The 17,718-nt window shown below is 41.7% G+C and overlaps 1 protein-coding gene across 1 annotated transcript in view; it reads right to left on the reverse strand.

The window, feature by feature from the left end:
* The window catches only part of LOC126412067 (DDB1- and CUL4-associated factor 12 homolog), a 71,284-nt gene that overhangs the window by 41,912 nt on the left and 11,654 nt on the right, over positions 1 to 17,718 (reverse strand). Inside the window, exon 3 of the mRNA XM_050081459.1 lies at positions 9,440 to 9,652. Within this exon, the coding sequence (XP_049937416.1) occupies positions 9,440 to 9,652 (213 nt within the window). The remainder of the gene's footprint in view (positions 1 to 9,439; positions 9,653 to 17,718) is intronic.

The raw sequence follows: 17,718 nt of genomic DNA on the forward strand, positions 1-17,718 counted from the left end.
GTTCTGTGGTTCAGGTTCTTCCAATTGAGGAAAGGGCTGGCTAGTTCTAGCACATCAAGATAAGAAACAACATTTACAATTACTTCACAGAAAAAAGAAAGACCCATAAACTTTCTGCTGGGATACGTCACAACAAACATTCAGCTTAAGGGAGCAAGATGTTAGGCGACTGTTCACATCTCAGGTCACATGATCCAAACTCCAGGTAGAGGGACCACTAGAGGTACCAACTCAGGTTATCACCTTTCCTGGCCTCTGGCCTTTACCAGGAGTACTTGTGATCGTTACCAGCCATCCGTGGTGGTAATTACGCATTACCTAATCAACCTTTGTGTGTCAAACTGTGAGTGACCTTCAGGAATAGACAGGGAGGAAGAGATGCAAGATGGAACACCTCAAACACTGAAGCAGAGGAAAAACATAAGAAATCAATTGATAGGATTGGAATAATATTAGAAAGACAGACTTCCAACACAGAAAAAGTAGTAGTATTGCAAGAACTATAGCCCTGTGTTTGCCATACATGTACTCATGTACTCACATGCGGGGTCTGAGAACTGATGCCAGAGACAGTCAACAGGCATACTGAGTGACAAACTGTCATTTCTTCTGAGGTAAGGAGCTGGTATGTTGTTGCAACCAGAGCAGTCAGTAAATTAGGTAGGAAGTCAACAGATGTCCATCGAAGCCTACAGTATTTCTTGAATCTTGACCAGCACCTATGAAGCTTCTCCTAGTGGAGTTCGCCAGCTTAAAGACTTACAGTGCCTATACTTCTGAGAAGTGAAGTCTGAATCTTGGGTTAGATGTTACCATTTGTAGGTGTAATCTAAAAGGCAAGAACTAGTACCACAGAGCTGGGTTACCTTAACTGGGAGGCACTACTGTCATCTTGAATACTCCAGTTGTAACAAGGCCATACAAGCTGCAGAGCCACATAGTGGAATGTACTCTTTGGTTGTGTGGTTTTATAGACTTCTATAGTCTGATTAAAATTACGTGATAGTTGGAACTTCATGGATTGAAGCTTGTCTTCCTCCAATCAGAGTGCTCAACATCATGTCCGAACTGCTCACCATTGCCAACTGTCACAACAAATGGTCAGTTCACTTCCACTGTGTATTTCATTACCATTGTAGTGTGTGTTGTTCCTGATGTGGTTGTCATGTCTGATGAAAAGCGAAAGAAAAGGGACAGTCCCAGGATTTAGGACACAAACATAACAAGAAAGAAAGCTGAGCATGGATATGTGTTTAAAAGACAATTGTGACAACTCATGAGCAACGTTTGAGGATGTCTTGAGAGGGAGGCAGAAAATGGGGGACATATCTCTTAAGTTTCCAAAGAAGTACTGCAGCCACAGTTATGGTTAGTGAGCTGGCCATGTTCGGTACTGGTAAAAAGAGAGAGAGAGAGAGAGAGAGAGAGAGAGAGAGAGAGAGAGAGAGAGAGAAAAGCGAAGCACGGCCCTCCTGTCTTATACACCAGACAGGAAGAGAAGTATTCAGAAATGTGTAAAAATCTGGATACCTTCACATAAGTGATTTGGCATTACAGATACAACAATTATTATCGTAACAGAGATCGACCTACAATATATGAGCTTCACACAACAGTAGGTGATGCCAAATTTTTTTAAGGCAACAAATCGCCACTGCAACTGGTCCTGCAAAGTATCAGTTTTAAATACTAAAACATTTCAGGCTGTACAATGTTGACGGAATGAGGAAACTTATTACTGCTTCCAGCTGCTCATCTACTTCACAAAGTTCCAGCGATTTTGAATTTTTTTTAAGAAAAAGGTTGAGCCCCTCCACACCCACACTGGCATGATGGCCAACTCAAAAGGTCTGCTGCCATCTCTGCATAGGAGTTAGTTTTCACTAAAGTGAGGTGTTGCAGGATGTGGGTACTGCAATGTCTGCGTACATCTGGTTAAGGTTAACCATTTATATGCGCTCTGTTGTGACTTGGCAAGACAGCCAAGCCACCAGGAGAGGAAGCCGAAAGGCACGCGTTTAAGCTCACGCAGGCTGCCGTGAGGTCTGGAACAGGTAAGGGAATTTATAGTAGCAAAGAATGTATGTCACTACTGGAATACTTAACTTTAATTCATAATTGGTGAACATCCGTCTGACGGTACATGTATCACAAGATAAATAGCAAATGACAATGGCGCCTTGCTAGGTCGTAGCAAATGACGTAGCTGAAGGCTATGCTAACTATCGTCTCGGCAAATGAGAGCGTAATTTGTCAGTGAACCATCGCTAGCAAAGTCGGCTGTACAACTGGGGCGAGTGCTAGAAAGTCTCTCTAGACCTGCCATGTGGCGGCGCTCGGTCTGCAATCACTGACAGTGGTCACACGCGGTTCCGACGTATACTAACGGACCGCGGCCGATTTAAAGGCTACCACCTAGCAAGTGTGGTGTCTGGCGGTGACACCACACACTCATCTGGAGATAGATTGGGCTGAAAGTCTAATGAAGGGTAGCGGTTTGAAGAGCAGAGGGAAAAAAGTACCAAGGCAAGAGCCAAGGGAAAAAAAACTCTGCAAAAGTTAGGTTGGGTAGTGAAAGCAGCAGCGGATGACTTGCTGACTGTGACAGTTCATGCAAGGGTAGGTTATGTTAATAGCAGGTATGATGCAAGAAGATACAGCATCAGTGCCATTGGTCGTTTTAATAAAAGGAGTCCGGTGCGGCAATGGTGCGTTGCCTTGCGCCCTCTGCTGTGCCATGTCATCAGTGACTTGGCACAGCATCATCAGGCTGGTGCTCAATGGTAGCAGCTCGTGGTTGGTCAGCATCCCCTGTTACTGTGTGGCGCAGTTCTGCCGCAGCTGCTCCTTGAGCAGCTCTGCTTGCTCAGCATGCTTCATCGGACAGCTCCAGGCCATTCTCTCACACATGTGCGGTGTAGACTGCCCTTTTGAGTTCTCAATCCCTTGCAGAGGCTGCTCCCACGGAGGTCGGCATCGCCGCCGATACCGTTGGGGCGACGGTTGTCTTCTTGCCACCCTTCCCCTGCAGTGCTGTTGGGGCAGCCGATGGCGCAGGCACCCGAACACCCTTCTGCGAGGTTGCAAGAGTGTTCGCAGGGGTTTGAACCCCTTCTGCTGGATGCAGGCCTCGGGCAAGGACTGCACGCAGCTGCCTCAAGGGCTCTTCCTTCTCTGCAGCCATGGCGGTTGCGAAAGTAGCCCTCTCTGCTGCCATGACAGCTTTGTGAGCTGCTGTAGCTTCCTCCACAGTGGTGCTGATTTGATGCCACTGCTCTTCTCAGAGGCGTGAGCTGCATCCCGAACGTCTGCCTCAGTCAGTCGTCCCCACTCCTGGCGGGGGGGTGGGGGGTTGGGGGAGCTGTCTCTGCGCTCTCCCTTAGCTGAGTTGGGCTGGTCTGCACCCACTGTTGTCGCCAACGTCGACGTCTCTTCCACTGTGTCAATGCAGCTGCCTTGCTGCCTTCGGCGCGACTGTGGCTTGAAACAGCCGGGCAGCCGTGCCAGCTGGTGACGTGCCGGCCACCACACTGGGCACAAATCAGATAAGCTTCTCTGCCGCAGTCGCAGGCGTGGCAGCTGTGCTTGCCAGAGCACTTGACGCACCAGCAGTACTTCGTGACATGGCCTTTGCCCTGGCACTTTAAGCGCCAGGACTGGGGGGTCCATGACAGTCGGGAGAGCCTCTGGCCCAGCAGCTTCCACAAGCCAAAGATGTCACCCTCGCCGTCGGCCGTTTGCACGATAACAGCATACAGCAGTGCCCTCTTCTTGCTCGTCCAGTGTGCAACCTTGCGGTTGCATTACCGAACCCAGCACACAGCAGCCCATCCAGGACCACTGCTTCGTCACAGCACAAGGCAGCCCCTTTAAGAGTGCCTTGGTTATCTTCTTCTTCCCTGTGGAAGGCAGCTTCTCACGTGACGGCGGCGCGTTGATGATGTGGGTGGCCACAGCGCTCCTGATCGCCTTCTGATCGGCCAGGTTTGCCGCCAGAACGCAGATCAGCGAGTCTGTGTTGACAGACTTGTAGACCACCTCATTCTTGGCACAGGTCGTCATCAAGTTGAACAGCACTGTCCACTTGACGTACAAAGGGGAACAGACTGTGATTCGTCTTCTCGGGTCTTCCTTGCTTGGTCGGCAGACTCAGTGAGTCACACAACCGAAGGCCCCCTCGTGGCAGCAGGTTTCTTCTGCTAGTCCTTCTTTCCTATGCTGTGGGGTGCAGAACACAACAATTTACTGGCATTGTGAAAACAACACATGACAATTTGCTTCTCGTGGCACCCACAACTCAGAACTTCTTCTAAAGCTCTCCTCGGCCGAGAAAGTGTAGCATGCAGCGGCAGCAATGCACACACCTCACTGGCTTAGGCCAAACTCAAATGAGCGGTACCTACCCTCTTTAGGACTCCACAGTTTCCTGAAGACAGAAATCGGTGGAGGTATTTACACGAAAAAATGTTTCCTTACTTTTAAACAGTATAGTTTATTTCTATATGCTCTGCCTATGTCACCTATAATATGTAACCCATCAGTTAAACTACAGTGTGCTTTTAGCATTGTCTTAAGTTTGCTAATAGATGTTAGCTTTAATCGCCATGAACAAAGTGAGCATGATGAGTAGTTTGACTACAAGTTGTTGACCGCCATTTCTTAGATATATTGTACATCATTGTGGTTAGGTTAGCAGTTCAATCGTAAGTCACTTTAAATCAGATGTCGACAAAGTATCTTGTGTTACCGTCATACTCCATGGTGGCCGCTGCCAACATTGCTCTACATTAGAAATAAGTAAATGAGCCCACACACATTAAACAATGTCAATCTGTCAATGTATTGACCACCTGTGACTGAGCATTTACATATTGTAAATACTAGAAATATTGACAAGCAGTGATGGCCCCAAATATATTCTCAGTAATGTCAATAATAATGAGATTATGAGGTCAAGTGTTGACAGTTTGACAATATTTGCCATTCAATGCCAGCAGAGCTTCATGAACCAGCCACAAAGTGTTATCATGAACTGGCCACAAACTGTTAGCGTGCACTGTTTATGTTTCCAGTTCACCTCTGAGCATAACACTTCTCAGATTCAATTTCTCAAGTAGCCTTTTTAATGCAGAACAGTTTTATTAGAACTCTGAGTAGTATTCATGTCTATCACTTTAAGGTGGTCAAAGGATCAGACATTATGGCATTGCTTACTTAATTGGGCTTCACCATACATATACGCAAAGGCTTCAAAATACATGTCAGCCTTGCCAAATTACCACAAGATGGAAAAAAATGTGTTAATTACCTGAGTATATCATTGTGGGACAGATGTAATCACTTTACAGGTTTCAAGAACATTAATGATAATTGTGTTAGCTCATATTACATCACTAAACTTCAAGAATTTGAATGACCTATCTGTTCCTAGAAATCTGTTACACTCAACCTCTTGTTGACTGCAATTGCCTCTCTCGTTAACGAATTTTGTTGCTCTGTTTTTGCCACATTAACATTAATAAGTTGTTGTAATATGCAGAACTCATTCAAAAATAGTTTACGGCATATTTCGTTGCCATAGTTATGAATTTAGTCAGTGAATTAATATAAAAGAAGTTGCTTCTTTTTTCTGTCATTCTCAGACTTGTTTCTTCTTTCTCGTTCTTTCCTGCTGTTGGCCAGCTATCACTAAAATAACTGTAGCATATGCTTTCTTTTGGGCAGTTGGTATCTTTAACTTGCAAAATCGTGTTTCCAATTGACAATGTTATTGATAGAGTGAGGGTTGCTTCAACAAATTGAAGGCATTTCAAACTATTATTGTCAATAAATACTGAATTTGCGCACATCCCTTAACAGCACTTGTGAAATGACACATTGTGTGTTACCCACAACCAAGCAGCATCTGGCAGACTATGGGGCAACAATGTAGTGGGAAGTAACAGACATCAAATAATTTTAATCAGCCTACTGTTACTCACAGTACTCTCTTTGATCCATCACACATCAAGCCTATAACAACTGGCTTTGCAAACAACCATGGAATGGACACTGTGTGGTTAGACCCCGTATTATTATTCTTTATTTCTCAATACACACAACAGCTTTTACTGTGAGGATGGTTTGAAAAGTTCTCACAACGGAATAGAAAAAAAGTACTTACATCACTGAAACTTTTTTTATTTTTCCATGTAGTCTCTTTGTAGACTAATGTACTTGGTCCAATGATGTTCCAGTGTCTGATCTCATCTCAAAAATGAGTTTCCTCCAGGCCTGCAAAATAGTGGTCAACTCCAGCTATCAATTCTTCATTTGACATGAATCTTCGTCCACCAAGAAAAATTTTCAGTTTTGGGAAGAGATGGAAGTCTGACTGAGCCACATCAGGTGAATAAGGCAGGCATGGGACAATTCATACCTTAGTTTGTATAATTTTGCCTAGGCAACGGCACATTTGTGTGGGCGCGCATTGTCTTGATGTAAGATGATTTTCTTCCTTGCTAAACCTGGCTGTTTTTCTCGTACTGTTAGTTGCAATTTGTCCAGGAGGTTAGCATAGTATTCTCCAGTAATTGTTTTGCCCACTGGGGAGATAATCTACGAACAGAATCCCCTTCGCATCCCAGAACACTAATGCCATGACCTTTACTGCCGATGGAATTGGCTTTGCTTTCTTTGGTGGTGGAGAATCAGCAAGTTTCCACTGCTGTGACGGTTGTTTGTCTCTGGGGTATATCAGTGTACCCAAGTTACATCTGTGGTCACAAACTGGTGCAAAAAATCTTGTTAGTTTCTCCAAAAATGGGCCACACATTGTTCCGATATGTCCATTCTCATGCGTTTTTGATACATGAGTTTTTGACACATCTTGGCCGACCACTCCGCGGATCATCATCTAAGTTCTACCGACCAAATTTAAATTCATTTGTCCACTTGGCAACAGTTGAATATAAAGGAGCAGAGTCCCCCAGTGTATTCTGGAAATTGGCATGAGTGTCCTTTGCTTTCAAACCTTTCTTCATGAAGTACTTAATATCTGCTCGAATCTCGATTTTTTCCACCTTCGCAATCACTACACAGGAACAACAGAACCATGTCACTGCCACAGCTCTCTTCCAAGGGCACTGACATGGCACTCTCTCATGGTGATTCTCAGAACTTTTCAAACCACCTTTGTAGAACTTTTCAAACCACCTTTGTATTATTACAACTTACTCCACTGCTACAAGTATCTTTACATGATAACTTCAGAACCAATTTCCCTCAATGCAGGATACCACATAGTGATTTGTAACAAAACGACTCCATACCTCTTCTTTGATCAATGAACTGTCATCCTGAATCCCTGGAGTCTTTAAGAATTTTGCTGTTTTTGGAGGTAATATCCACTAATCTGAGAATTCCAGGTTTTTCACACAAACTGCCACACTGTAATTACATGTAAAGCAAAACTTTGTAAGCATTAATTTACTTGAATCCTTGAGCTGGATGTGATGCTTATGTTCCTTGAATCAGTATCAGATTTCTGTCTGTCTCTCATTGTCTGTCTGGCACATGGAAAGAGATTCTGGGGTGCTATGAAATAAACATGGAGCTCCTGAAGGTCTAAACAATCTTTAACACTGCAAAGTGATGCTTTAATTTTAATGACTGGCAAAATGTACATTGGATTGCGCATATTTGTAGTGCGACAAAGTTATATGACTTTTGTTTGTTTTCCTCACTTTTGATCTCCTCCTACAACCAGGTATGTTTTACTGCACTGTTTTTAAATCCATATACAATTTTTATGTGTAACATTATGCATGTGTTACAGTTTGTTCAGGCAGTTTTTGGACAAGCAGTGCATCTCTCTTCTGTGAGGAGGATAACAAGCTGTAGAAGTAGAGACCTGTGCAAGTTTATTTCCTGTGGATAATGTGCTTGGTGCATGAATGTGCTTTTCTTTTCACAAAAAATCTCATACTTCTGTATTACCATAGCTAAAACATCTAAAGCAGACAGGAAGAACAGTTCTCAGAGTAGTATGTCAAAATCAAAACCCAAATGCACTTGGAAGTGGATGTGTTAATTTTCTGGATGCATCTTACATTTTTTGTCTTTGGCAAATTTCAGAGAATTTTGCCAAACATAAGCTGATGAGTTACAAAATGAAACAGATGACTATTTTATACTGAAAACCACATGAACACACACACACACACACAAACAAAGGAAATGTGGGGAGGGGGGGGGGGGGGGGGGACCAAAAGTAACTGGAATCTAAACACTGTCCATCATATACTTGTAATACGAGGTTGTGACACTAGCAATCTATTGAAGGACCCCTCCTGGCTCAGTATGCCAAGTGGCATCACCCAATAATGACAAGTATAGTTTCTGTGGTAATTTTTTGTATTATGGCTGTGTAGTGTAGTCATGACAAAGAAATGGCTAACTCAAGAACAATGTGCAGCTGTGAAGTTTTGTTTTTTTAATCGGCAAGAACATAGTGTAAACTGTTGTGATGATACAAACAGCACACAAAGAACAGGCTCTTAGTATAATTGAAGTGTACAAATGTTTTTCTTGTGGCCACTGAAGATCATCCCCATTCCAGACATCCTTCGACTATGCAAATTCGGGAAACTTATCAGGAAATTCACAGTCACATTAGTGAAGATCAACACATGACAATCGACAAATTCTAGCATTTATCCAGGTTGTCCACTGCATAGTTCAGTTCACTTTCAACACTGATTTAGAAATGTGGAGAGTGGTAGCAAAGTTTCTAGCCAAACTTCTCACCAGTATTAAAGGGATCAGCACTTTCAAGGCTGTTGTGAAACAATGGACACATTTAAAGATGAGTCTAATTTTTTTCCAACAAAATCATCACAGTGAATGACAAAGTGCTATGGTACGATCCACAAAGTGAACAGCTGGTTCCCTTCATCCGAGGAAAGCTCATGAGGTGAAATTGAATGTGAAGATGCTGATCCTCTTTCTTTTTTTATGTCAAAGGGATCATACCCTCAGAATTCAAAACAGTAAACTAACAATTCTATCTGATCTTTGGAGAATTCTGATGAGTGGTTCTTGCAAAATGTATTACTCCCATGCACATGGCTTTTAGTGTTCACTGGGGCTTCAAATCAAAAGAGTTTTGCTGCTGATTACAAAAAACCCACAATGTCATTACATTGCTAGCAGGTACCAAAGAGGCAGAGGGCACAGCTTAAAAGGTGCTTTCACACTGGAGTGAATGTTTTGACAAGTGCATAAGCACTAATGGCTTGGAAAGAAATTAAAGTTGTATTTGGAAAAAAAATAAAGGAAATGCTTTTTGTAAGAAAATTCCTGTTATTTTGGAATCCCCCCCCAGCCCCTCCCCACAAGTACTCTCATGCATTCTGGTTTTGGGGAATAAGAGGTATTTCCGCAGCATATGTATACAAACCTCTCCCACACAAACAGGATCTAGTGTGGGCAGCTTATATATGGCTATTTCACTTGAGCTGTGGGCTCCAGTTGCAAGCAATGTTCTTGATGGATTTATCTGCACAGCATGGATTCCACATTGTTGATCTTGCTGCTGGTTTGCTGAACTTCGAACACCTTGCAAGGATGGAATCTGATCCAACTGACGTTTAACGACATCATAGACCATCAACTGAAAAATGAAGCATATTTCTGAATAATTTTTTGAATAAACAATACTCTACCATTACAAACACACAAAACATGAAAACAGGCTTTTGCTCTCTTGAAACAACAGTGAGAACTGGTTGTTGCACACAGCACTCCCTCATTTTTGTTATCTGACCATTTATCATAATTCCAAATTACATGATGAAATAAGGATTGCCTACAAAAATTATTTTTTCCTGACATACTGGCACAAAAATTCTGTCCTCTGAACTGCAGTTGGATCAATTCTTGAATGAAATTGAGAAGCAGGTCATTGTTGTGATCCAAGTCTGATGATTTCATCATCAATGATATATTGAACACAGAACTTCCTTCCTTAACTGGGACACATTTCACAAACAAACTCAAAGTTTCATTTTCCAACTATTTTCCCTCCAGTCTTATCACTGACAAACTAATAAAGAGCTGCAACCTTATAGGTCAACATGGGCTCAACTCAGAGAATTTTCACTTAGCACAATATCTTGTTAAATACAATGTGAAATCATTATTTTTATAAATGTTGTTTCCTTTTAACACGAAGTTTTACACACTTAAATCCCTGGAATAAGTCAAAAAATACCATAAAGTGTTTCTCTCTAAAGCAAGAATTGCCTGTGTATTTTTCCCATCACTAAGAATGTTTTGCTCATCCAGCGCCCTACAGCAGACTGGTGCTAGAGAAGGAGCAAGTTGTTTTCCTTAAACAATTTCAGAAAAAGGAATTTATTATTTAAGCTTCCTATCACGCTCCATTCCAATGGCATTACATTGAGGTGACAGAAGTGGTGGGGTACCTCCTAATATTGAGTTGGACTTCCTTTAACCAGGTATAGTGCAGAAACTTCATGTGGCATGGACTCACAATATGTTGGCAGTCCCCTAAAGAAATACTGAGCCATGCTGCCCCAATTACCATCCGTAAATGTGAAAGTGTTGCCAATACAGGATGTTGTGTACTAACTGACCTCTTGGGTCTGATGGGATTCATGTCGGGCAATCTGGGTGGCCAAATTGTCCACTCAAATTGTCCAGAATGTTCTTCAAAGCTATCATGAACAACTGTGGCCCGAACACATGGCACACTGTCATCCATAAAATTCCATTGTTGTTTGGGCACAGAAGTCCATGAATGGTTGCATATGGTCTCCAAGCAGCTGAGGATAACCCTGTCTGGTCAACGATCCATTCCGTTGGACCCAGTCCATTCCCTGTAAACACAGCCCACACCATTATGAACGTCAGCTATGTCAGCTGCGTCCATGGCTTCGTGATGTCAGCTCTTACCAACTGAAATTGAGACTCATATCACAACGCAACAGTCTTCCAGTCACTTAGGGTCCAACTGATGTGGTCAAGAGCACATGAGAGGCACTGCAGATGATATCGTGCTGTCAGCAAAGACATTCACATCGGTCATCTGCTGCCAAATGACAAATTTCACTGCAATGACCTAACAGATATGATCACTGTACATCCCACATTGATTTCTTCAGTTATTTCACGCAGTGCTATTGGCCTGTTAGCACTAACAACTCTATGCAAATGTCACTACTCTCGGTCTACAGTGTCCAACGGGCACAATATTTCGGCGATCATACATGTCGCCATCATCAGGTGAACTGACGGACTGAGCTTCTGTGAACGTGCCGGCACGGAGATCCGTACGCTATGGCTGCTCAGGGGGAACTGGGTTCGGTCGCCGCGGCGGCCGATTTAAATAACCTCCGCCCGCGGCGCGCTCACTCCGCTGTCCGTGCCCCGCGCCACGGTCGTGCGGTGGAACAGATTGCGACGGCGTCTGAGATGATGTTGGTGTGATGGCTCTCTCCGCCGTGGTCGACACAACTATACGTTTGCTCGATTTACTCTTGATTAAATCAAGAGTAAATTGAGCACAGCGGACAGAGCCATCGCATCGACGTCATCTCAGACGCCGTCGCAATATGTTCCACCGCATGACCGTGGTGCGGGGTGCGAGGCGCGGACGGCGGAGCGAGCGCGCCGCGGGCGGAGGATATTTAAATCGGCCGCCGCCGCGACCGAACCCAGTTCCCCCTGAGCAGCCATAGCGTACAGATCTCCATGCCGGCACATTCACAGGAGCTCAGTCCGTCAGTTCACCTGATGATGGCGACATGTATGATTGCCGAAATATTGTGCCCGTTGGACACTGTAGATCGGCAGTACACGCGTGGATATTTTGATTATCAAATACGCCGGGAGAAACTCAAGAATCATGTCACTACTCTCAATCATTAGGTGCATGGCGTTGGCCACTGTGCTTTCCGTCATGAGAGGTAACAGCTGAAATAGTATTCTCAGCACACTTTAGACACTGTGGCTCTCTGAATACTGAATTCCCTAACAATTTCAGAAATGGAATGCCCCATTTGCTTAGCTCCAAGTACCATTCCGTGTTCAAAGTCTGTTAATTCCCGTCATATGGCCATAATCATACCAGAAACCTAATCACATGAATTACCTGAATACAAATGACAGTTCCACCAGTGCACCACCCTTTTTTACCTTGTGCATGCAATACTATTGCCACCCTTATATGTGCATACAGCTATCCCATGACTTGGTCACCTCAGGATATGAGCAATGCCAGATGGCTTTGAGCCATCTACTGCTTTAAAGTAAGATCAAAATTGCTTAGGATTTTCCGTCAGATCAGTGGGCAGAATTTTACTTTCAAAATCGATGAACACTAATTTTGGCTTTGTTTAGTTTTTTGTTTGTCTATAAGATTTTGGCTGCATTTAAACCTGTAGTGAAGCTCTCTCTGCTGTCAGAGCAGCTGTCTAACACGGCTCTCAAACCACAACAAGTCTCTCCCACTCTTTACAACTTTACTTAGCTTATAGATTTCTTAGGTTTGTTGTCCAATACTTTTGAATTCTGTCCAATACTTTTGAATTTTGTCCATCTATAAGCAAGATTTTTAGTCTCAGGGAGGAATGTTTTACAATGAATGCTCAGGTTATTTGAAAGGTGTTCTTGTCATAGTTATTCTGCAGAAATATCTTCACACCTTCATTTGCAGGTCCTACAGGGGTTAGACAAAAATGGAAACATCACGAACACAACAGATTACTATGCCTAATAAGGTGTAGGAACACATTAAAAACAGTCTCTCTTCATTTTTGAATGGATAAATACAGGTCCTGTATCATTTTAAAGACAATCTTTTACCATTTTCCTGTAGTGATGATGGGATATTCCATGTAAAGTAAAACACACAATATTTAAAAGTTTAAAATTTGGTACTTTTCACATATTTTTTGAAAAGGCTGGACTTTTTACTGTTTTGCAACAATGGTTTGTGGCCCATTATAGCTTTCCCTCCATAATTTGTAGCCATTTTCATAACACCATATGTTTTTCATGTGATGAGAGTGTCAACTACTGGAGATTTTGGACCTTCATTTCAACTAATTGGCAGGTGAGAATTAGCATATCATTATTTATATTACTGTTACATACCCTAATGTATTGCATAGAGAGTATAAAACTGAAGTAGGTAAATTATACAACAGCATGAACATTCATGTAACATGAGTCACTTTCATCGAATTAAGTTTTTATACCAAGAGATATATTAGAAATAACTGTACCTTGTTCCATAATTTGCTTCTTAGTGTTAATGTGTAACTAATATCACTACTAAAAATTTCCCAATTTCAACCAAAGTTGCAAAAAGAGAAAATTAAATGTGTAACGTGAGTCACGTAATATGAGTCACAGTTGCATTATTTTAAGCTTAGAAGAAGAGGATGCCCTTAGCAGCAGCAGAATGACAGAGTAGGAGGATGGAAAAGTTAAAGAATGAAGTAAAATATGAAGAATTTAAGAAGCAGCATTTGGAAGAAGCTAGAAAAAGCCAGCAGAAGCAGAAACGAAAGTTTCTACAGCTGAGTCAACATAAGCAATGACTGTTGTCAGAAGAAAGAAGAGCTAAATCTGGGGGGGGGGGGGGGGGGGAGGGGGGGGAGGAGAGAAAGAGAGAGAGAGAACATAGGCAATGTAAGATGCAAGATTAGCAATCTAGTAAAACAGGTTTGTCATCGTATAAGTCACATAATGCTCTGGATAAAGCCATGGCTTGAGTGCTGCAATTGCTTACATTAGTAAGGTACTGTCAACTATACCTGAAAATGTGAAGGTAGTTTCAATCTGTTCAGCTGGACCTGCCTCGCAATTTAAAAACAAATACATTACTGCTGCTGTACCTCAATTTCAATCATTTAATAATGTGGAACTGTACTGGAACATATTTGCTACATCCCATGGTAAAGGAGCCGTAGAAGGAATTGGTGCAGTTGTGGAACGGCTAGTGTGGAATGCAGTAAAAAAGCAAAAATTCATAGTATGTGATGCTTCAACTTTCACTCAGGTAGCTGCAAGTGCCACAACTATGCAAGTTTTTCCTATGTCTATTGAGGAAATTCATGGGATCAATGTGAAACTTAATCTGGTTCAAATATTTTCTTCAGCACCATCAGTGCCAAACATAAAAAAGCATTCACTGCTTTCACTACAAGAAAGGAGTACTAAAACCGTATCTGCTGTCTCCAAAGAATTTTGCTGCTGCAGATCATCATACTGAAGAAACTGCAGAAAGTGTGAAAATTGGAGACTGGAAGAAAGTAGAATATGACAGTAAATTCAATGCTGGAGAAGTATGTGCAGTTTTTGGAAATTCTTCCCTGATCAGTGCAATGGAGCTTGCTGGTCACTATTGGAAATGGCCTGTAAAACATGATAAAATTATAAAGAAAATTAATCCACTTAATGTTGTCAATGCAAAAGGATATTTTCCGTTATCTGACTTTTAAATGGATTTACAGTTCATTTTCCCAGATGTCATGCTCTTATAATTTTTCATAGTGTTTGAAAAGTGAAATGTTAATGTTAAGTTTATCTTATTTGGCATACAATGTCATATTTTCATTTCTCTGTTTGCAACAAAGAAGTTTTTCCAACAAGAAGTAGCATGCAACATGAGACACGTAATATTGAAGATTCGTTTGAATAGTTCCCAGACAGCACCAGGCAACAGGCTGTACTGCGCATGCGCAGCTACGATGATGTAGGCAGCCTGTGCTTGGTGCTTGCTTTGCTCAAACACTTTTCGTCACATTTCTGGTGGAATTTCATGCGTGGTGGGGCATCAAGTGACCATTTGTAGCCCTGCAGTATGTTGTTGAGAGGACATACAGAGTTATACTTACAGCAATTGTTTTATCATATCCCACTCAGATAAAGGATGCAAACAAGAAAGCAGTTCGTGGCAAAATATCATTTCAAAATTAGACTCCACAGCTCGGAGTACCATAACATTTTGCTATGGGGTGACTGACAGATTTTTTTTACAAATTTCTTGCAAAAAAACAGTTTCTAGTGTAGCTTACACCGGAACAGAGGAAAATAAATTTCATGACTGTTTCAAAATGTGTAAAAAATTAACAGGGTTATTTGTGAAGCAAAGAAACTGTGCAGCTGGCAGTTTATATTCCATTCAAGAAATAAATATGAAGCCATGGGGGGGAATTAAAACAATAAAACACAGTATGCTGCCAGTCTACAATTTAGCATAGAATGGCATTCTATAAATTTCAGATGTAAACAAAAATTAAGAAATAACTAGACAAGTGCATTGTGATTGAAAAACACTTTCACAGAAAGCAGATTTGTACAATTCTGCTACAGCTGTAATTATATTTGAAACAAAATATTTAGTTCAAAACTGACCAAATTTGCCTACTTAGCTTCAAGTAAATATTTACATATGTTCGTAAGTATATAGCATTAACAGATCTTACAATGTCATAAAAGGAACAGGACATCAGAGACTACTCTAGCAGCATCAGAATTTCATAAACCATACTAAAATGCTTCATTCCGCTCTAATTGCACATTTCTATGTCCAGATGCACTCTGAAGTACCTGATATTCGGTTTTTCATGTGGTTTTCATGATACCAATTCTCTTGGAGGTCCAGTACTGTATTTTCATGTTTGGTTCTTTATTATGGTATAAATGTCATTCGTTCCAGAAAATGAAAATTTGCCCTTGAAATTGAACGAAGTTGAAAGTGCAAATAGTGTGGAATGAAACACTTCGTTTCAAATAAACTAACTGCCTCAGTGGAAAAACATTAATAGAACCAAATTTCTCTATAAAACAGACAGAAATAGCTTCATTAAGACATTAATGGTTGATTGCTAATAACGTGGAAATAATATAAAATCAGAAAATTGAAACCACTAACTTATTTTCGTTCTTTCATGGTTATGAGAATGTATATTAATTCACTTGATGGTTCCCAGCCACAAAAATCTGTTTTGATTTAATTTGACATAGGAACTGTAAACGAAGAGACCAGCAATATTACAAAGACACGAAACATATACACAGGTCATATGGGGAAGGAGCCCCCCCCCCCCCCACTATAGCTCAGCTTGCTCTGTGCATGCGCGGAACTGGCCGCTTGGGTGCGCCAGAAAAATTTTTCCGGGTAGCATCTGCCTACTTGCTGCTACTGCTCATACAGCAAACAGCCACGCTTCAAGTAGCCAGAAGCGGGAGGAAGGCACTGCTCATACGTGAATTCAGCTCTGCTCATGCGCACGAGCCCGCTGGCAACTGCTCAAACGAACCTTGAGTCATGCACCTTTTTCAATATATTACAATATTTCACATGAATGAATATTTTTTAGAAATATGTAACAGTGTCAATTGAATAGAAACCTAGTATGCATTTTCTGTGATAAAAATCAGATCCGTACTCCCAATAGTTTGAGAATGCTTTTGATCTAAAATGCACATAAGCAATAGGATGTCCCAAATTTGTAACATGATTCACAGCATAAATTATATTCTTGTTCCTTAAATTTGATGCTCTGCCCTACTTAAATAACACTTCAAGATCTTTGCCTGAATAACACAATTTATGATGATGATTTACAAAAGAAAATATGGGTTTATAGGCTGATAAAAAGTCAATTTAAGACACTGATTTCAAAATGTAACATGAGTCATCACCATGGAATCTCCCTGATGTAGTCCTTCTTTCCAAAATACAATATGAAGTGTCAATAATATTGAGATTTGATGACTATAGTGGCCAGGTGAGATGCAACAATTCAATCCTCGAGCTCATAAAATCTGTCCTGGATGATGCAAGCAGTGTGAACAGTGGCCCTGTCATCTTGGAACACAGTGTCACCATTCGGGAACAAACATACCACTTGATGGGCCTGATCAGCCAAGATGGTCACATAACCTACAGCAGTAATGTAAGTAAACATGGGACCCATAGAATACCACAATATGGCTGTCCAAGTCATCTTCAAACCCCCATCATGTTTTACTCTTGGCATGTAAACTAGGCCACAAGTTGGAAACAGTGTAAAACTCATCCAATCAAGTGACTTTTTTCCTTTGCTCCGCAGACCAGGTTTTACGACTTAGACACCACATTTTGCTACGGGCAATTGCATCACTAATGAGCAATTTTAGAATTCTAGTTCACCCTTGAGCTCTGAGCTTATGGAGATCCCTTCATGTTGTTTTGGGCCGACGGGGTTTGTGAGTGCAGCTTTCAGTTCTGCAATGACTTTTGCAGCTGTTGCCCACTTATTTTTCTTCACAATTCTCTTCAGTGACCATCCATCACAATTGCTCAACACATACTTTTGTTCCATATGTGACTTAGCAGATGTTTACCGCTTTTCCTATATGCAACGCAAATCTTCAATATGGTGCCTCCTGAAAAACCGAACACCTTGGCTATCTTGGCTGCAGATGCACCCACCATAGTTAACTCCAGTATAACGCATTCACAACTACAGTGAACACTGTTCTGACCATGACTGACTCTTGCAACGTATTGTGGACCTTGCACAGTTGCTGTTCTTGATCAAATAGAGCAATGCAGCCCACAGGATTGGTTGAAACCTTCATTTATGTTGAAGCAGTCATTTCTCGCAGGGTTTCCATATTTTTTATCCATCCCCTTTATTTACAATTGTAGTGATGGTC

Source organism: Schistocerca serialis, chromosome 7 (genome assembly GCF_023864345.2).
Source record: "Schistocerca serialis cubense isolate TAMUIC-IGC-003099 chromosome 7, iqSchSeri2.2, whole genome shotgun sequence".
Classification (NCBI taxonomy): domain Eukaryota; kingdom Metazoa; phylum Arthropoda; class Insecta; order Orthoptera; family Acrididae; genus Schistocerca; species Schistocerca serialis.